The following is an 18,102-nucleotide window of genomic DNA, read 5'->3' on the forward strand; positions in this document are numbered from 1 at the left end:
GGTACTGGGGATTGAACTCAGGAGCATTCTTCTGATCGGCTGCATTCTCAACCCTTTTTCATTGTAATTTTTATTTTTACACACATTTTTTTTAAGATATTTTTAATTGTTGATGGACCTTTGTTTTTATTTATATGTGGTGCTGAGAATTGAACCCAGTGCCTTACACATGTGAGGCGAATGCTGTACCACTAAGCCACAACCCCAGCCCCTGTATTTTTTTTTTTTTTTTTTTAAAGCAGTGTCTCACTAAATTGCCCAGGCTGGCTTCAAACTTTTTGTTTTTGATACCTGGGATTGAACCCAGGGCACATAACTATTCAGCCACATCCCCAGCCCGTTTTAGTTTTTGAGACAGGGTCTTGCTGAGTTGTTTGGAGCCTGGATAAGTTGCAGAGACTGACTTGGAACTTGCCATCTCCTGCCTCAGCCTCCTGAGTTCCCAACTCCTGAGTTGGGATTATAGGCTGTCACCACACTCAGCTGGTTTTAAACTCTTTTAGCCTTCTAGGTGGCTGGTAGTATAGCGGTGGGTACTACGCTGGACTGAGTTGGGAGAACTTTTGATTAGAATCATTAAATTTTTTTTGATAGCCTGGGTATATCAAAAAACATATATCAGAAAAATTAGGATCTGTTAGGTCTATTCCCTTGATTTTAGTCCTCTCCAAATCCTATGAATTTTACTCCTCAAATTATTTTTATCTTTCTGTGGCAACCTTCTACTTTGATATCAGTGATTCCTAACCCTTAATGGGTTTTTTGTTGTTGTTTTGTTATGTTTTTTGGTACTAGCGATGGACTTCAGGGGCACTGTACCACTGAGCTATTCAGGGGTGCTTTACCACTGAGCTACTTCCCCTGCCCTGTTTATGTTGATGTTGTTTTCCTTGAGACAGGGACTCACTATGTGGCTCAGTCTTCTCCAAGTTGCTGAGGCTGGCTTTGAATTTATGAGGCTGCCTCAGCCTCCTGAGCTGTTGGGATTACAGGTGTGCTCTACTGCATCTGGCAAGAGTGACGGTAGAGGTGTTGGTTTCACATTTAGTACATTGTGAATGTACTAAATGCCGCTAGATTGTTCACTTTAAAGTGTTAATTTTATTTTATGTCAGTCACTTCATTTAAAAAAAATGGACTCAGCTGTAAAAGTCATATTCTCAGCAGAATTAAAAATTCGCTGTGACACCAGGTGCAGAGACTGAGTGCCCCTGATTTTGCCCCCCCCCCAATGCCGTGATGATTGATGTTTTCATTTTTTTTGTTCAGTTTGTAAATTGGATTTTTTTTTTTTTTTTTGGAGACAGGGTCCTCCTTAGATAGCTAGGGCCTCAGTAAGTTGCTGAAGCTGACTTTGAACTTAATGAGTCTCCTCCCTTAGCCTCCCAAGTTGCTGGAATTAAAATAAGTTTCTCTTGTTGCCTCAGTGTAGGACTAATAATTTTTTTCCAAAGAAGGGTATAATTTAATAGCCACTTAACATTCTGTTTCATTAATATTATTCTCTTGCACATTTAGGTTATTTCTTTATTTCAAAGTAAATTTCTTGGTTTAAAAATCATGACTGATGGGCATCCTTGCTTAGAACAGTTTTACATTCGAGTTCTAAAATTAACAATGCCCTAATAATTTTTATTTGTTATAAGGGTTTTGTGATCATATGTAGAAGCTGTTCTTTCATTACACTATCAAAGAATAATTAATCTTGAGGGAAAATCTTATTTTCCTGCCAATTCTTCAGCATGCTAGACAAATGCTTGCTCTACCTTTGAGCTCTCAGTCCCTGTAGAAAAATCATACAGCAAGACTTAATCCAGTTATCTACCTCTAGATTTATAGGTGTTGATACTTGGTATAATCTGAACATTACAGTAAAAAATATAGAGATCCAGTGCATTATTGATGTCTTCAATAGCACATTGGAAAATAGGAATCTACCTGTATAGAAGGATGCAGCAGTGGATCTGCCTAAAGGGTGTCAAAAAACCTACTTTGTGGAGCTAATTTTAGGTGTCTTCAAGAAGAAGGTATACTTCAGATGAGCACTCTTCTAACATTCCTTCTCCTTTAATCTGTACCTAAAATACTTCATTGGGCTTCTAGGAAATACTCATTAAAATTTTGGTAAATTTTTTTCAAAAAGTTTTCAACAAACAGCACTGGGACAACTGCAAATCACACAGACAGTGAATCTGGATTCCTTTCATTACCACATACAAAAATTGATTCAGGGCTAGGATTGTGGGTCAGTGACAGTTATGTGCCTAGCATGTGTGAGGCACTGGATTCAATCCTCAGCACCACATAAAAATAAGATAAAGTTATTGTCCATCTAGCTAACTAACTAAATAAAAAATCGATTCAGTGGCTCATATACCGAAATGTAAAAGTTAAAGGTGTAAAGTCTTTTTTTTTTATTAAAATCTTTAATTTTACAGACACATTTTGATTCATTGTACACAAATGGGGTACGACTTTTCATTTCTATGGTTGTATATTATAGATTCACACCATTCATGTAGTCGTACATATACATAGGGTAATGCTGTCTGTTTTATTCTACTGTTTTTTCATCCCCACCCCCCCACCCCTTTTTCCTCTACACCATCCAAAGTTCTTTCATTCTTCTTTTCTTCCCATCACCCCCCATCGTTACATATTGTCATGCACTTACCAGAGAAAACATATGGCCTTTTGTTTTTTTGGGCTTGGCCTATTTAGCATATTTTCCAACTTCATCCATTTACCAGCAAATGCCATAATTTTATTCTTCTTTATGGCTGAGTAATTTTCCATTGTGTATATATAACACAGTTCCATTATCCATTCATCAATTGAAGGGCATCCAGGTTGGTTCCACAATCTAGCTATTGTGAATTGAGCTGCTGTGAACATTGATGTGGCTGCATCACTGTAGTATGTTGATTTTAAGTCCTTGGGTATAAACCGAGGAGTGGGATAAAGCTCTAAAATCTTACATAGGAGTAGCTTCTTATGAACTTGGGTTAGACAAAATCTTTGATATGATACAGAAAGTACAACATAAGTCAGATATCATCAAAATTAAAAACGAGTGCTGCAGTACTGGGGATGTTGCTTAGTGGTTGAGCACGGGGTTTGTTCCCTAGCACCTCAGGGAAAAAAAGAAGAAAAAGTATGCTTCAAAGGATATTAACCAAAAAGCGAAAGAATAAGCAGTAGAAGGCCAGACAAGTATTTGCAAATAATTCCTCTGGTGTTTGGAGTATAAAAATTCAGAACAAAAATAATTTTAACAAAGGATAAACACATTGAAAGATGCTGAACATTATTTGCTGTCAGTGAAATGGAAATCAAAACCAAAATGAATCTGGGCAAAGTGGCCAAAACCTGTAATCAGAGCTACTAATAAGGCTGAAGCATGAAGATTGTGTTTGAGGCCAGCCTGGGCAATTTAGTGAAACCCTGTCTCAAAAATAAAGCACCACGGATGTAGCTTAGTGGTAGATTGCCTTGTTTTTAATTCCCAGTACCAGGGAAAAACAAACACAAAAAGATACACAGTAAAATACCACTTTAGATCCTTGGGATGACTAAAGTTTAACTGTTAAATTTTGGCAATGATGTGGAGAGATTGAAAACCTAAACATGCTATCTGAGAATGTAAAATGGTGCAGATGCTTTGAGAAATGGGTCAACAGTTCTTCAAGAGGTTGAGCAGAGTTCTAATCATGTATACCCAAGAAAAATATAAGTTCATACAAAAATGTGTAAGTGAATTTTCTTGAGTATTACTTGCCAAAAAGTAGAAACAAGCTAAGCATCGTGGTTCATGCCTGTAATCCCAGCAATTTGTAAGATGAGCAGGAGGATGGTAAATTCAAAGCCAACCTCAATAACGTGGCAAGACCCTTTATCAAAATTAAAGATAAAAGGAACTAGGGATGTGGCTAGTGCACACCCCTAGGTTCAATCCCTGTGCTCCCTCCCCCCCCCCAAAAAAAAAAACTCAAATGTCTATCAATGGCTACATAAAATGTAGTATTTCCATATGATAGAATAGTTAACAATAAAAAGAATGTGGTTTTGATACATACTGGAGCATGACTGAACTTTGAAAACATACTAAGTGAAAGTCCACCTTCTAAAGTATCATATTTTTATGAAATGTTCGGAATAGGCAAATCTTTAAAGATATTAGGCAGTTTAGTGGATGCTTAAGTGGAAATGAGTAGTGGCTATGGGTACAGGATTTCTTTTGGGAGTGGGGAGTTGAAATTACTAAAATTCGCTGGTAATGATTGTATAATTCTTTGAACATATCAAAACTCTGAATTGTGAATTTTAATTGGGTTAATTATATGAGTCATATATCAGAGGTGCTACATTAAATGGTAGGCCTTTTGCTTTCTAGTGATTCTGTATTTCCTTAATGGGATACACTTTTTAAAACTTTTCTTTAAATAAAAAAGTATTTAAATTGATATGTCCATTGAATGAGCTAACTTCCTATTCACCTTCAAAAACTATTAGAATCCAAGAAATATATCTCCTAAAGAATTATTTTGCAACATTCTTAACATGAAAGTTCAACATTGTGTCAAATAAATGATTTTTATTGGTGATGTTAGCCTTAGTCTTTAAAAAAAGTTGCCTTGACCCAGGGGTAAATCTTATGCTTATTATGCAAGAGGCCCTGGAGTTCAGACTCCAGCATTGCAATAAGCAAAAAAAAAAAAAAAAAAAGAAAGAAATTTTCAGAATTATGAGTCTGTTATGAAGTAGTTCCAATAAAAACTCATGTGCTAAGTCAAAAAACCAAATACTTGGCCTGCAAATACTCGGGAGATCTGCACCAATGGCAAACAGTTCTTTGCCAAAAGACAAAATTATGATGGCTATTTTACCATTTTATTTATAGATCAGGTTGGCTTTTATTAGCAAATTTAGATTGGGGCAGATCCCATTCTACAAAACAGAATAAAAGCTCCCAACTAGGCAGTAGCAGAACAGTGAGTTTGTAAGGTGGGAACAAAGAAACAACAGATAAAAATGATTAGCCTCCTGTAACTTCAAGTTTCTTTTTTATAAGGGTTAAAGCAGGAGGGGACTTGCATGTCATGCTTTCTAAAACTTGCTTGCTTGGGGATTTGGCTGTTAACTCTCTGGGAAGGTCAGATAAACAACTTGGTTTTGCTTTGATGGCATAGAATTTCAGCAAGAGTGACTGCATTTTGTTTCAGTTTGTTTGGGCCTAGTGCAGAGCCCAGTTCAAACCAGTGATCTTATACATTTAAATCCATAAAGAGATGTCATTTCTCCCTCAAAACCAGTTTGCTTGGTGGGATATAAAAGGAAGTTGAATTTAAGGAAGAAAGTAGGGGTGGGGCTTGGGAGACATAATTTTAGCTAAAAATACCTGAGAAAGGTGGTTTATTTTAATGATACACATGAATTAAAATCAGAAAGCTACCAGGAAAGCAGGGGACTCACTCTACTGTGTCTCTTACCCAAGGTCTTAGGGTTTTTTGTTGGTGGTATCTCCTCATATTTGCATAGTTCTGCATTTCTAATCCGTCTTTATTCAGTTTCCCCATAATCTTGATTAGACCTGCCTTTTAATTGGCATTTCCACAAGCTTTAGTGATAATGCCTGCCATTTCTCTTCCAAATAGGATACTTCATGCAGTTCTGTATATGAAATACTCAGTTTTTATGTAATCAAAAGAAACAACTAGTAAATTTCATTTAGAAAACAAACCCCAGCCCTGAAAGCAGAGCTCTTTTTCAAACATGCAGGCAACTCTACTTTGTAAACTTTGTTAATAAATATAAAATGATATCTTTTTTTTCAGTATCTAGATACTGTATGTACAAAAACTATAGATAAATGCTACTCTTTGGGGGGTTTTTCTTGCTGTTATGAGCAAGATTAATAGAACTTCAGGACTAAAATACACATTGTGACCAACTATTCCAAATCTTTCTTTCTTTTTTATGACCACAAGTGTAAGTTTGGCAAAATTCAGGGAAAATATGCCTAGCAGGAGACTGCAGCTGGGTAGGGGGTGGTGTTAGCAGCAGTTTGTCAGGCTGTAAGGAGAAAAATCATAAGGGCTGGCTCTTATTTCTTGCTGGATGAAAAGATACAGCTTTTGGTGACAAGCTGCATTCCTTAGCAGTGACTTTATTTTTCCTTCACCACAAACCAGACTTGTACTATTTCTAGTCTCAGCACATTATTTAGGCAATTCCCCACTGCATTGTTTTAGTTTCTGGAATTGTATCATATTCCCTAAGTTGAATCCAACATTTAATGGAGTGCCTTTCAGATGGATACACGTTTACTTTTCATCTGTTTTTGTCTTAAGATTGGGGCCCAGTATGTCGGTGAGAACACTCTCCATTTTGTAGATGATACATTATATATTAACAAACAACTGGAATGCTTCAGAGATGTTTCTCATAGGGTAGAACCTGCTTTGTTATATTTTGTATCTTTGTGTGTCTGAACCTGTCTTTTTCCTTTGTCTTCTTGTGTCTTCATTTATATTCTGTCCTCTTCATGTTGCTGCGTTTTTCCTCAGTGCCCATTATTCCTCTTCTTATATATATATAACATATATATATATGTTTAGTTATCAGTGGATCTTTTATTTTATTTATATGCAGTGCTGAGGATTGGACCTCTGGCCTCACACATGTCAGGCAAGTGCTTTACCACTGAGCCAGAACCCCAGCCCAAGTTATTCCTTTTTTATAAGGTAAATGTATTTTTTTTTTTTTTTTAGTTAATATCAATTCCTTTATTAGACCACATTTACCCAATACATTTTTTAAGCCTATTTGAGTTGGAATTCTGTCATTTGCAATAAGACAAGACATGACCCATATATTATCTTTCATTACAAAATCATAGATGATTATTTTGCAAGGATAAATTCTTGTAATGTAAGCCCTAAGATAAAGTACTTAAATCCAGAATCTAGGTCCTCTAAATGCAGAAATATTTTGTCCTACTGCTGATTCATCAGCACCAAGAATATTACTTGGTACATAGCAAATACTTAATACACATTTGCTAAATGAATGCATGTATTTTCATCTTAAGTTAGGGATGTTATTTTTTTTTCTCTTTCCCTTTATAATTCTACTAGCAGGAAAAAATACAATATCATTTATTTACAATTAAGTGTTGTATAAATTAAGTTATATATTTAATTGATTAACAGGTTTCCATAATCAGTTTGGGAACATGGAAGCATTTCTTGGCTTCTTGTAAACATAAACCAGAGGCAAACTTTATTGTTACTGCTGGTAAGACTGAACATGAATAAAGTTATCATATGCATAAAGCTCTAAAACATGTATTGTATCACAATTAGACTTTTACTTGAACACATATTTTCAAAGGATTATGTATTTATGAATAATTAATTTTGTGGTTATCAAATATTAGTTGAGTACTTATTATATGCTAAAATTAATGCTATTGTAATATGTTATAGTAGAAATAGCAAAATGACTCTTCAATTTCATTAACCATTAGGGATGAATTATATAAATTTTACCTAATAGGGTTTTGGAGGACAAAAAGAATAAAAATATAATTATGTATGTGCAAATTCTTTGTAAACTACAAGTATATGTAAATCTAATTGCTTTGGTAGATAAACTTACATTAGGACTTAAAATTGAGTTACATTTCATGGACATGAACATTTGCACTGGTCAAGAGAGCTGTTCCTGTGGAACGTGATATGAATACTTGCAAAGCACCTGGAACATGGTTCCAGAGGACATCACTCAGGAGTGATACAAAGGTGTTACTTTTGGTCAAATCAGTAATAATGGCCTCCTTATTTCAATAGTTCCTCATTTGCTATCACTAAAACTTCTAACTCCATTAAAGTAGCCTAAATCATGTATGTATATTCTCAAAGGTAGCTTTGTAAATAATCATGAATGAAATAGATCCTGCTTTGCCATCTCCAGATTCAGTTTCCCATACAGATGTCTCTTACCAGGATCACTCCATTTCAAACTTGCAGCAAAATACTTTAATTTATACCCTGTCCTCCACGGCTGTAATGTCTCTACCAGGTATTGTCATACTTTTATCAATCTCTACTGTTATCACCGTCAATGTCACCTTTTCTCAGAGTTTTCTTTTTTTTTTTTTTTTTTTTTTTTTATTGTAAACAAATGGGATACATGTTGTTTCTCTGTTTGTACATGGCGTAAAGGCATACCATTTGTGTAATCATAAATTTACATAGAGTAATGTTGTTTGATTCATTCTGTTATTTTTTCCCTTAGGTAAATGTATTTTTTGAATTCACTTGGAATTTTAATTTTTTATTTTTTACATGTAGACTTATGTGGAGAACTAAAGAAAGCATTAAGGAGAATATTGTTTAAATTTATTTGAAATATATTTGCTTTTCCAACTGAATTCCACCTGTCTCAAGAGTTAGACTCCAAGGGCAAGCACTTATATGTATCCTATCACTGAGGACATGATAGTTAAGACTATAAGATACTTTAGGAGATGATGGATAAAGGGAAGGAAGTCAGAGGAATCAGGAAGAATGAGGTATCTACTTTGGATGATTAGGGATATCATTATAGGACAGCCCAAACGAAGAACCCCTATCATATGGTAAGTAAGTGCTTTACTTACTTATAGTATTCTTTAAAAATAGATCTTGTTTTACTGATGAAGAACCTTAAGGTAAAGAGATTTGTTTTATTTTTGCACTAGGATTGAACCCAGAGGCTCTTTACCACTGACCTACATCCCCAAACCCTACCCCACCCCGTTTTTTTCTTTTTTTGTTTTTAATTTCGAGACAGCATCACACCGAGTTGCTTAGGGTCTGGCTGAGTTACTGAGGATGGCCACAAACTCACAATTCTTCTGCCTCACCTCCTGAGTCACTGGGATATCAGGGTTATACCACTGCACCTGGTTCATGCCTAAAGTTGCATACTTGTTAACATGCCAGTGTTGAAATTGCATGAAATGTTTTTATTTCCAAAGCTCTTCTCTGCTATTATCCTAGATAGATAGTATAGAAATTTTGAGTTTAAGAAGGATGTGGAAGTATAGAGAGATATAGTTTGGATTTGAACATATTGAAGTTCTTGTGGGATGGAGAGGTAGATATTTGGAAGATACAGCAAGCCAGGTGTTGTCACTTAGAGAAGCCATGTTGTAATTCATATCAAGTTTCCTATTTTGTTTCATTGTGGCTTAATTCAAATTATTAATAATTTTTCATATCATTTCATGGCAGTTTTTTTTAAAGTTATGATGATATGACAGATTATAGCTGACACAAGTGATTTGATATAGATCATTCAGCTGTCCCGTAATGTTTTAGTTCCAGCTGTGTGCCAGGTACTGTGCATTGGTAAGCAGACACAGACAGAGGTGGGCAAGGTAGCACATAGGATCACCAAATTTGAGGCCAATCTCAGCAATTTAACAAGACCCTGTCTTAATGATTGATTGATAGAGTGGCAGTCAGAACAGGGTATGTAACTCAGTGGTATAGAGTGCCCCTCCTCTCCCCTTCTAGTCCAAAATACCTCACCCCAGCCCACCCCACCCCACACTTGCCTATTGTGAATTAGCATCTGAATATCAAAAAACATTCAGCCTTTAGTTCCTTGGGTTTGATTTATTTCACTTAGCGTAATATTCTCCAGTTCCATCCATTTACCTGCAAATGCCATAATTTCGTGCTTCTTTAAAGCTGAGTAATATTCCGTCATGTATATATACCACAGTTTCTTTATCCCTTCATCTATTGAAGGGCATCTGGGTTGGTTCCATAGTTTAGCTATTGTGAATTGGGCTGCTATAAACATTGATGTGGCTATGTCACTGTAGTGTGCTGATTTTAAGTCCTTGGGTATAAACCTAGGAATGGGATGACTGGGTCAAATGGTGGCTCCATTCTGCATTTTCTGAGGAATCTGCATACTGCTTTCCATATTGGTTCCACCAATTTGCAGTCCCACCAGCAGTGTGTAAGTGTACCTTTTCCCCCACATCCTCACCAGCATTTTTTGTTGCTTATATTCTTGATGATTGCCATTCTGATGAGACGATGGTTCTTTAAAGGATCTTGGAGAAGGCCAGTGGGACTAAAAAGCAGTGTTTTGAATGCATGATTAAAAAATTGCTCTAACATATGGATAGAGAACAAATTGAGGTTTTGCTAACTAATACTGCACACTAGGGAAGAAATGAGAGCTTAGACTGGGGTGTTGTAATAGACATGGAGAAAAATTAACAGATTATCCTTTTATGTAGAAAATAAATTGACCACAACTTGATGATATATTGAATATGAGAGGGTGAGGGAGAAGGAGGAAGTGTCAAGGATGTCTTTATCTCATAGATTTAGAAAGATAGGGTCATGCCATTCACTGAGATAGAGAAACCTAAAAGAGGAACAGATTTTTGAAGGGGAATTTGATTATGGATATGTTGAGTTTGAGGTACTTTTGAGATACATTGGAACTGTCAAGTAGAACCTAGAGTTTAAAAGGAGATCTTGACTAGAAAGGTAAATTTATGAATTATACCTATTTAATTTCAACTGTCAACACGGCCATAGTGTTAGGTGAAGAATATGACAGGTGAAAAAAAAAATACACATATGATCTTATTTAACACTCCCACCCCTTCAAGATAGGCTGATGGTTAATCCATTAGCTATCTCTTCTTGAAAGTGCTTTTTCCTTACACTAAATAATAAATGTTCAAAATATTAGTCCTTTTAAATGAACTTTGAGAAAAGTTGATGCTGGATCACCACTATTATCGAATTCAAAGGATAAGGGAGCTCGGGATATAGCTCAGTGATAGAGCACTTGCCTAACATGTTCGAGCCCCAGCACTGCAAAGAAAAAAAGAATTCAAAGCATACTGAGATTTGGTTGGTTTTCAAGGGAGTATTTCTAATACTATGAAATTTGAAGAACATGGGCATCAGTGCAGGCACCATTGCCATCACTCTAAACATTATTTTTATCATCAGCTCTATACTTAGGCCCTAGAGCATATTCTAATCAAAATTTTTAATTTTTTCCTTTGTTTTTACCTGGCAGTGAAATAACAGTAGCAGTGGAAATGAAGTAGGAGCAAACCGTAAACATTGGCATTGGAAGTCCTTAAAACAACCTTCAGGCTTGATGATAAGACTTAATACTCAGCATCTAATTATACTCACAGCTTTATGATAGCAAAAGAATACAAAGCAAAATCAGTAAAGAGGAAAGGTTCGTAGGGGGTGAAGACCAAAGGGAAACCAAGCATAGCTCTCAAAGTCCTCCCTAGTGGAGTCACACAGAACACTTAAATTCCTCCAACATGTGACAACATGTATGAAGGATTGTCTACTATGGAAGCTCATTGGTGGCTCATATCCAGTGAATTAAAATACACACCTATGGCACATACCAAATTCCAGACTTAGAAGTAAAGGAGATTTTCAGCATAAATCATAGCTTACATAAAGAATTCAGACCCAGTGAACCATCAGCTATGGAATGATGAGCACCATCCCCCCAATCCAAATCTTTATTTTTTAAGCTAATGAGGATTGACCCCAGCGCCTCACATATGGTAGGCTAGAGCATCCACAACACTTTTTTTTTTTTTTTTTTTTTAAATTTTATTTTGAGATGCCGTCTCATTTAATTTGACCCGGCTGGCCTCAGCCTCCTTGGTAGCTGGGGTTACATGTGTGTACCTCCACACCTGGCTTGAGTGTATTTTTTGAAAGTTATGTAAATGGACAAAATCAAGTATGTTATAGAAGAAATTACAGCTCACATGGAAAGTAAAATTCTGACTCAGCATTATTCTTAATTATTTGATTGTAGGCAAACTTAGGCGTATGAAGTGAGAGAGTTGGTCTTAGATAATTTTTAAAACCCCCTTTAATAGTTTTACTTTCCCTCTAGTGCAGAGTAAAAGACAGTTTTAAATGCTCTGTGTTCACAGCAGAGCTGTAATAATAGCAGCTAATATTTATTGACTGAACTTTTATGTATTTGTCACAGGTATGGCAGTATACACCTATAATCCTATAATCCTCAGGAGACTGAGGCAGGAGGATCACAAGTGTGAGAGGTCAGCCTTACCAATTTACCAAGACTCTGTCTCACAATAAACTAGTAAACACAGGAAATATAGCTCAGTGGTAAAGTAATTCTGGATTGAATTCCCAGTACCAAAGCAAAACAACACCACATCATTGGATTCTTATAGTGATCCTAATATTTTAAGGATGGAGAAACTGAGTCTTATAGACATTAAATAACTTAGTTGTATAGCACATAGGTGACAGAATAGAGACAATGTTTGACTCTACACCATGGAATTTTTCTGCATCAATAGTTTGCTTACTAAGTATAAAATTTTGAAGAGGTGATTAAGAGAAGGGGACCCACACCATATTTATGATGATTAATATTTAAAGGTGAGATAAGAAATGGGAAGACAGAAAAAATCTTTTTTTTTTTTTTTTTTTTTTTTTTTTTTTTTTTTTTCATGAGAAAAATGCCCACTGGAATGCAGGAAATGATCATGAAACAATGAAAGTAAAACATACATTCCATGAGCAGCAGCCACTGAGGTACATCCTTAGCCCATGCCCTTGCCTACAAAAGTAACATGCAAGTGGATGTGACAGTGCAAGCCAGTAATCCCATAGGCTCAGGAAGCTGAGGAAGGAGGATTGCAAGCTTGAGGCCATCTGAGCAATTTACTATCTCAAAATAAAAAATAGGTCTGGGCATATAGCTCAGTAGTAAAAGCACTCCTGGGTTTAATCCCCAGTAACAAACACACACACACACACACACAGTAATGTGAAGCAGGCAACATATGAGTGCAAGGAAAACTGGTAAGAAATTATGTAATTCCTAGCTGACTGCACCACTAATCCAGCCCCTAGCACCTGATCCTCTGTAAATATTAACATACACATCAAAGAACTGCTGTTTTCCTTCTGGAGGTGGCCCTCATTTTTCCTTGAATGTATGTTCCTTGCTTTACTCCAAAAGCTTCTCACCCAAGATGGTTTATATTCTCCTTTGACTTTTCAAATGACCAGCAGTCTCCCTTGAATGCATATTACCTTATTCTAAAAGACATCTCTCTCTTGAGAGAGCCCATGTTTGCCCTTAAATGTTTCTCTACTTTCCTACATATGTGTCTCTGCCTGGTGTGTACTGACATTCTTTTCAGTCACTTATGACGAGGACCACACTTGTGAATTGAGGTCCCCCTTTCTAGGAACTCCTCTGGCTGACAAGGTTCATGTCACTCTTTTTGATTGTACAGACTGTCCAAAAGCACAGTGAATTTTGTAGATTTTAATGCAATAATACGCAGTCTTTGAAATAGTAGATGCATTTTAACATTATTTTCTTTGTGGAAAGGAAAAAAAAAGTAAGTCTGTGATGGCTAATTCTGATACACATGTTGTTACACTAAGACCACAACTTCATTGCAGCCTACAGAATGTGAATTTAACTGAGTACAGTTCCACTGCTTGATTACATGGCAGGTCTATATTTATATTATCTATTGGTATATCAGAAATGAATATATCTTGACATATTCATCTTTATGGGGAAATACTTCATTTAATTTCATGCTAGTTTTTCAGTGAGGCTTATGTTTGTATCATTTAAAACTAGGTCTGATATCTAATTTTTTGAAATTTTTTGCATTTTTTGATATGTTTTAGTCTAGAAGCTAAAAGTTAAGGCAGAGTGAAATGCAATCATATTCTACACATTTACCCAGATTTCTACTTCTCTGGGTCCCCACCCCCAACCAGACCAAACAAAAACAAAACCGAACCAACTGTCAGAAAAAATGGTCTTTAATCTTTGTTTAATTCCATTTTTAATATTTAGGAACAAGTTCCAGTTCCAGTTTATCATCCAACACCTAGCCAGACTCGGCTAGCAACTCAGCTGACTGAAGAGGAACAAATTAGGATAGCTCAGAGAATAGGCCTTATACAGCATCTGCCTAAAGGAGTTTATGACCCTGGAAGAGATGGATCAGAAAAAAAGATCCGGGAGTAAGTTTTAATTATTAAATACATTTCAGAGGTCTATTTTCAGAGATTAACTTTTGGAAAATTTGCTTTTTCTCATTTACTTTGGAAGTTTGTGATATTTATTATTTTAGAACACCTCAGTTTGTGCAGGAAAATGTTTCTAAGTAACAATAAGGAAGAATTTTTGTATACAAATAGCTAAGAGATGAGGTGTGGTTCTGACCATTATATACGTCTATTTGAATGACAATTGATGGTAGTTAAAACCATTCACCTATATGAAAATGAACTAGGACTGACATTGCTGGTGGCCTCTCAACTGGTTTTTGGAAAGTAGTTTGGCAGTATTTCAAGGACTGTTACCTCTGTTATCCACCCTTTGAGACAGTATTCCTAGAATCTGTCCCAAAATGTGTACCTCACTCACCCCATGCCAGACTTTGTGAAATATTCACTGCAGACTTATGTAGGGGGAACAAAAATTTAAAAACTGCCTATTTGTTCAAGAGTAGAGGTATATTTAAGTAAATTGAAATACAGGAATGCATCAATAGGCTATGAAGTCATTGAAATTGTTGAGGCTTTTTAGTGATAGGAGAGAAATGTATGTCTTGTGAAATAATTCGTTTTGCCTGATGAGTTGTAGCTAAAGTTTTGCTTACTGGGGATTTTTAGCCCCAGGGCTCATCATTATCTTTGAGAATCTTTTAATGAGGACATTCATTCTCCTTTTAAAACTCACCAACACAGACATAATCTAATTTACTGTGTTAATGTTTGACTGAGCTATAGCAACATTTAGTTCTAGTACTTAGAATATAGTCTGTTGAGAAAACTGACTTCTAAATTGCCATAGAATTGGCTTGTTCTCTTGAACCCTCAGAGAAGTGCAGTGAATTCAAAACCATGTTGATGAGGGTTTACAACACCAGCCCAGTAAGTAGAATGAAATCAGTCGTTCTGTTTTTACATGTAGTTATTAAAATGCAAATTATATTACTCCAGGATTATACCAAAAACTCAGTGCAAGAAAACAGTTGATCTGACTGCTTTCCTCCTTAGTGTCACATTCTCTTACAAGTGTATCTTGTAATATGAAGCTCTTTTACAAGGACAGAAATGAACTTGATTCTTAAAGAGTGTGACCATTTCTCTTTGCTCTGCTGATTGTGGTGAAGCCCATCAAATTCCCAGGAGATTAAAATAAGAGTATATGGATGTATCAACACTTAGGGGAAAAATTCAGTTTGCATGCTTTTGTAATGATTAGGTAACAGGCAAACCATTCTAATGTGTTGTTTGGACTAAAATTGTCTTTGTCATGGAATTTTAAAGAGTGTTCTGAATAGGCACTTACCTAAAAAGTGATTTCTCTCTCTCTCGCATCCACAGGTGTGTGATCTGTATGATGGACTTTGTTTATGGGGACCCAATTCGATTTCTGCCGTGCATGCACATCTATCACCTGGACTGTATAGATGACTGGTTGATGAGATCCTTCACGTGCCCCTCCTGCATGGAGCCAGTTGATGCAGCACTGCTTTCATCCTATGAGACTAATTGAGCCAGGGTCTCTCGTCTGACTTCAAGTGAACCATCATTTTTGGTGGTTTTGATCTTTCGTCACTGAGCCCAAAGAACCAGGGATTAGGAATTAAGATCATGCACAAAAGTTTCCTAAAAATTCCTGGATGGCTACAGATGTTGAGGAAAGTATGTGATATTTTAGAAACTTAGGGGGGAAAAAGTAGGATGGTATTTTTATGTAAAGCCTTGACCCAGTGTTTAAAAATATAATTGTATTTAGATCTTGTTATTGCTCCAGTACATAGGAATTGTGTAACGTGTTAAAGCAGCTGTATATGTTAAATTGTGTGTGTTGAAGATTAGGAAAAAGATAGTGGTTATTTTTCCTAAATGAAATAACTTTCTTCTCTCCACCAAATTCTTTTCTGAAGTTACTGGCATTTGGGTCAAGGTTTTATTAAAAGCTACATTTTATAACACTGGCACAAAAAAAAGTAGTTTTAAGCTTGTTTGCACAGTTCTTTTTTTCCATTGGAAATGGAATTCATTGCCTTAGGTCTTTTTAAATAGTGTATTATCGTTGGGGCTGGCTCTATGCTTGAAAACCAGTTTATTTATAACCTGTTGTAAGTGCTATATTCTGTTTGCAGTTAGGAAATGCAGAATTTTAAGTGATCTCCTAGCTTGTAAGCAAACTGAGATGCACTATCCCTTTTCTATAAAAATTGAGTTAAATGTGTCAATAAATCAACTCAGCAGAGTGGGTTTAATATTACCCTTTCCTATGGGTTTTATCTAATTCTTTTTGTTGTTAATGTGATAAATGAAAGTCAAGGTAAATTTTAAATATTAAGATTTCTGATTTATTGAGCTTGAATTATGCCACCATGCTTATGTAAAAATGAAGGTGGTACCCCGGTGAAACTTAATGAGAAGTAGTTTCTCAGTTGTAATAATTTTTATTTCTCTTTCTTGTGATCTCCTTCCCTTTTGTCTTGAACCATAGCAAAAGGATACTGCATCTCTCATTACTGTAGTGATGAGGTAATTGAAGTTATATAAATACATCTCAGTCTCTATTTCTTGGAAAGGTATCTGTTAAGTCCTGCTAGGTGATTGACAAGACTCAGTAGGGAGAATAAAGATAAATGTGCTTCATGTTTTGCACACAAATGCAAAATTTATATAACCACATGACTTCATAGTTGTGATTTCAAAAAAGGAATTTCTCCTTTAATTTTTCTTGCAGTTAATGTAAGAATACTCTAAATCTCTAAGCTTCTGAAGTGTTAGAGGTAGAGATGGTCTAGTAAAGATGTAATAGTAATGTTTATCCATTTAGCATGTGTTTATTTTTCCTTATGTACTCAAGGTGATTTATCTGTTCAGCTCAGTGATATTACAGCTAAAAAACATTCATAAGCAAAAGGAGAAGCAGTCTCCACCTAACAAAGGAATCAGAAATGTTTCTTGTTTTTATTGAGTTGAATGTTTGACTCTTAACACTTTTCTACATACAAAACATAAGTTCCTTAAAGATTCTTCATAATTGTATTATAGAAGAATTTAGTATGTCATAAGTACTTAATTTGACATTCAACTATAGTAGCCGTATGTTGTTAATTTCCTTATGAGCACCATGATGGAAACACTCAAATGAATTTGAGAAAAATTGAAAGAAATTAGATTATCGGATTTTGTTAAAATGTTAATGTATCTTGCTTAAATTTCTGTTTGTTAATTTATATCCATCCAATTATATAAAGCAAATTTGGAGGAAACAGCTGAAGTGTGCAATATTTTCAGTGATAATTACTTTTTATTCTTGTGTTTTCTACTTAATCATGATGTCTGTTATCTAGTCAAAACTTTTGTTCTAGATTGTCAAAATTGCTAAATGAATTTTTTTTTAAATCAGTTTCCATACTGAAGTTAGTCTTTCTTTATAAAGCTTCTTTCACAGATGTTATCGAAAGAACCAGTAATGAACAGAATGATTTTGGGGGCACTTTGTATTCTTTGACTTTGTTCTCCACATACCATGTTACGATCCATCAATTTTGGCTCTTTCTAAGTTGTAAAATAAAGTTCTGATACAGCTGTGAAGGGCTACAGTTAGAGTTGATTACATGAGAATATTTCCCAAGATACCTAATCCTTTAAAAAAAAGGGGGGGGGGTCCTGTATAAATTTGCTCACTTTTAATCTCTAGGTATATATACCTTTAGGAAGCATTTATCACTTGGCATTTAATATTATTTAATCACATACTTTGAAGCGTTATAGCATTAAAGTTTATAAAGCCCAATATGGGAACTTGTTTCGATGAGGGATTTAAGCCATGTGTGGTGGCGCATACCTATAATCCCAGTGACTTAAGACACTGAGGCATAAAGATGGCAAATTCAAGCCCAGTCTCAGCAACTTAGTGAGACCCTGTCATAAAATTTAAGAAATGGGCTGGGGATATACAGCTCAGTGGTGAAGTGTCTGAGTTCAG

The 18,102-nt window shown here is 35.6% G+C and overlaps 1 protein-coding gene across 1 annotated transcript in view; it reads left to right on the top strand.

Annotated features, from left to right (window-relative positions):
• RNF11 (ring finger protein 11) overlaps positions 1-17,720 on the top strand; it is a 36,501-nt gene extending 18,781 nt beyond the window's left edge. The window contains exons 2-3 of the mRNA XM_079155064.1: positions 13,927-14,096; positions 15,468-17,720. Of these exons, the coding sequence (XP_079011190.1) occupies positions 13,927-14,096; positions 15,468-15,639 (342 nt within the window). The 3' untranslated portion in view covers positions 15,640-17,720. The remainder of the gene's footprint in view (positions 1-13,926; positions 14,097-15,467) is intronic.
• The last annotated feature ends 382 nt before the right edge of the window (positions 17,721-18,102 follow it).

This window comes from Sciurus vulgaris, assembly GCF_902686455.1.
Source record: "Sciurus vulgaris genome assembly, chromosome: 1".
Taxonomy (NCBI): domain Eukaryota; kingdom Metazoa; phylum Chordata; class Mammalia; order Rodentia; family Sciuridae; genus Sciurus; species Sciurus vulgaris.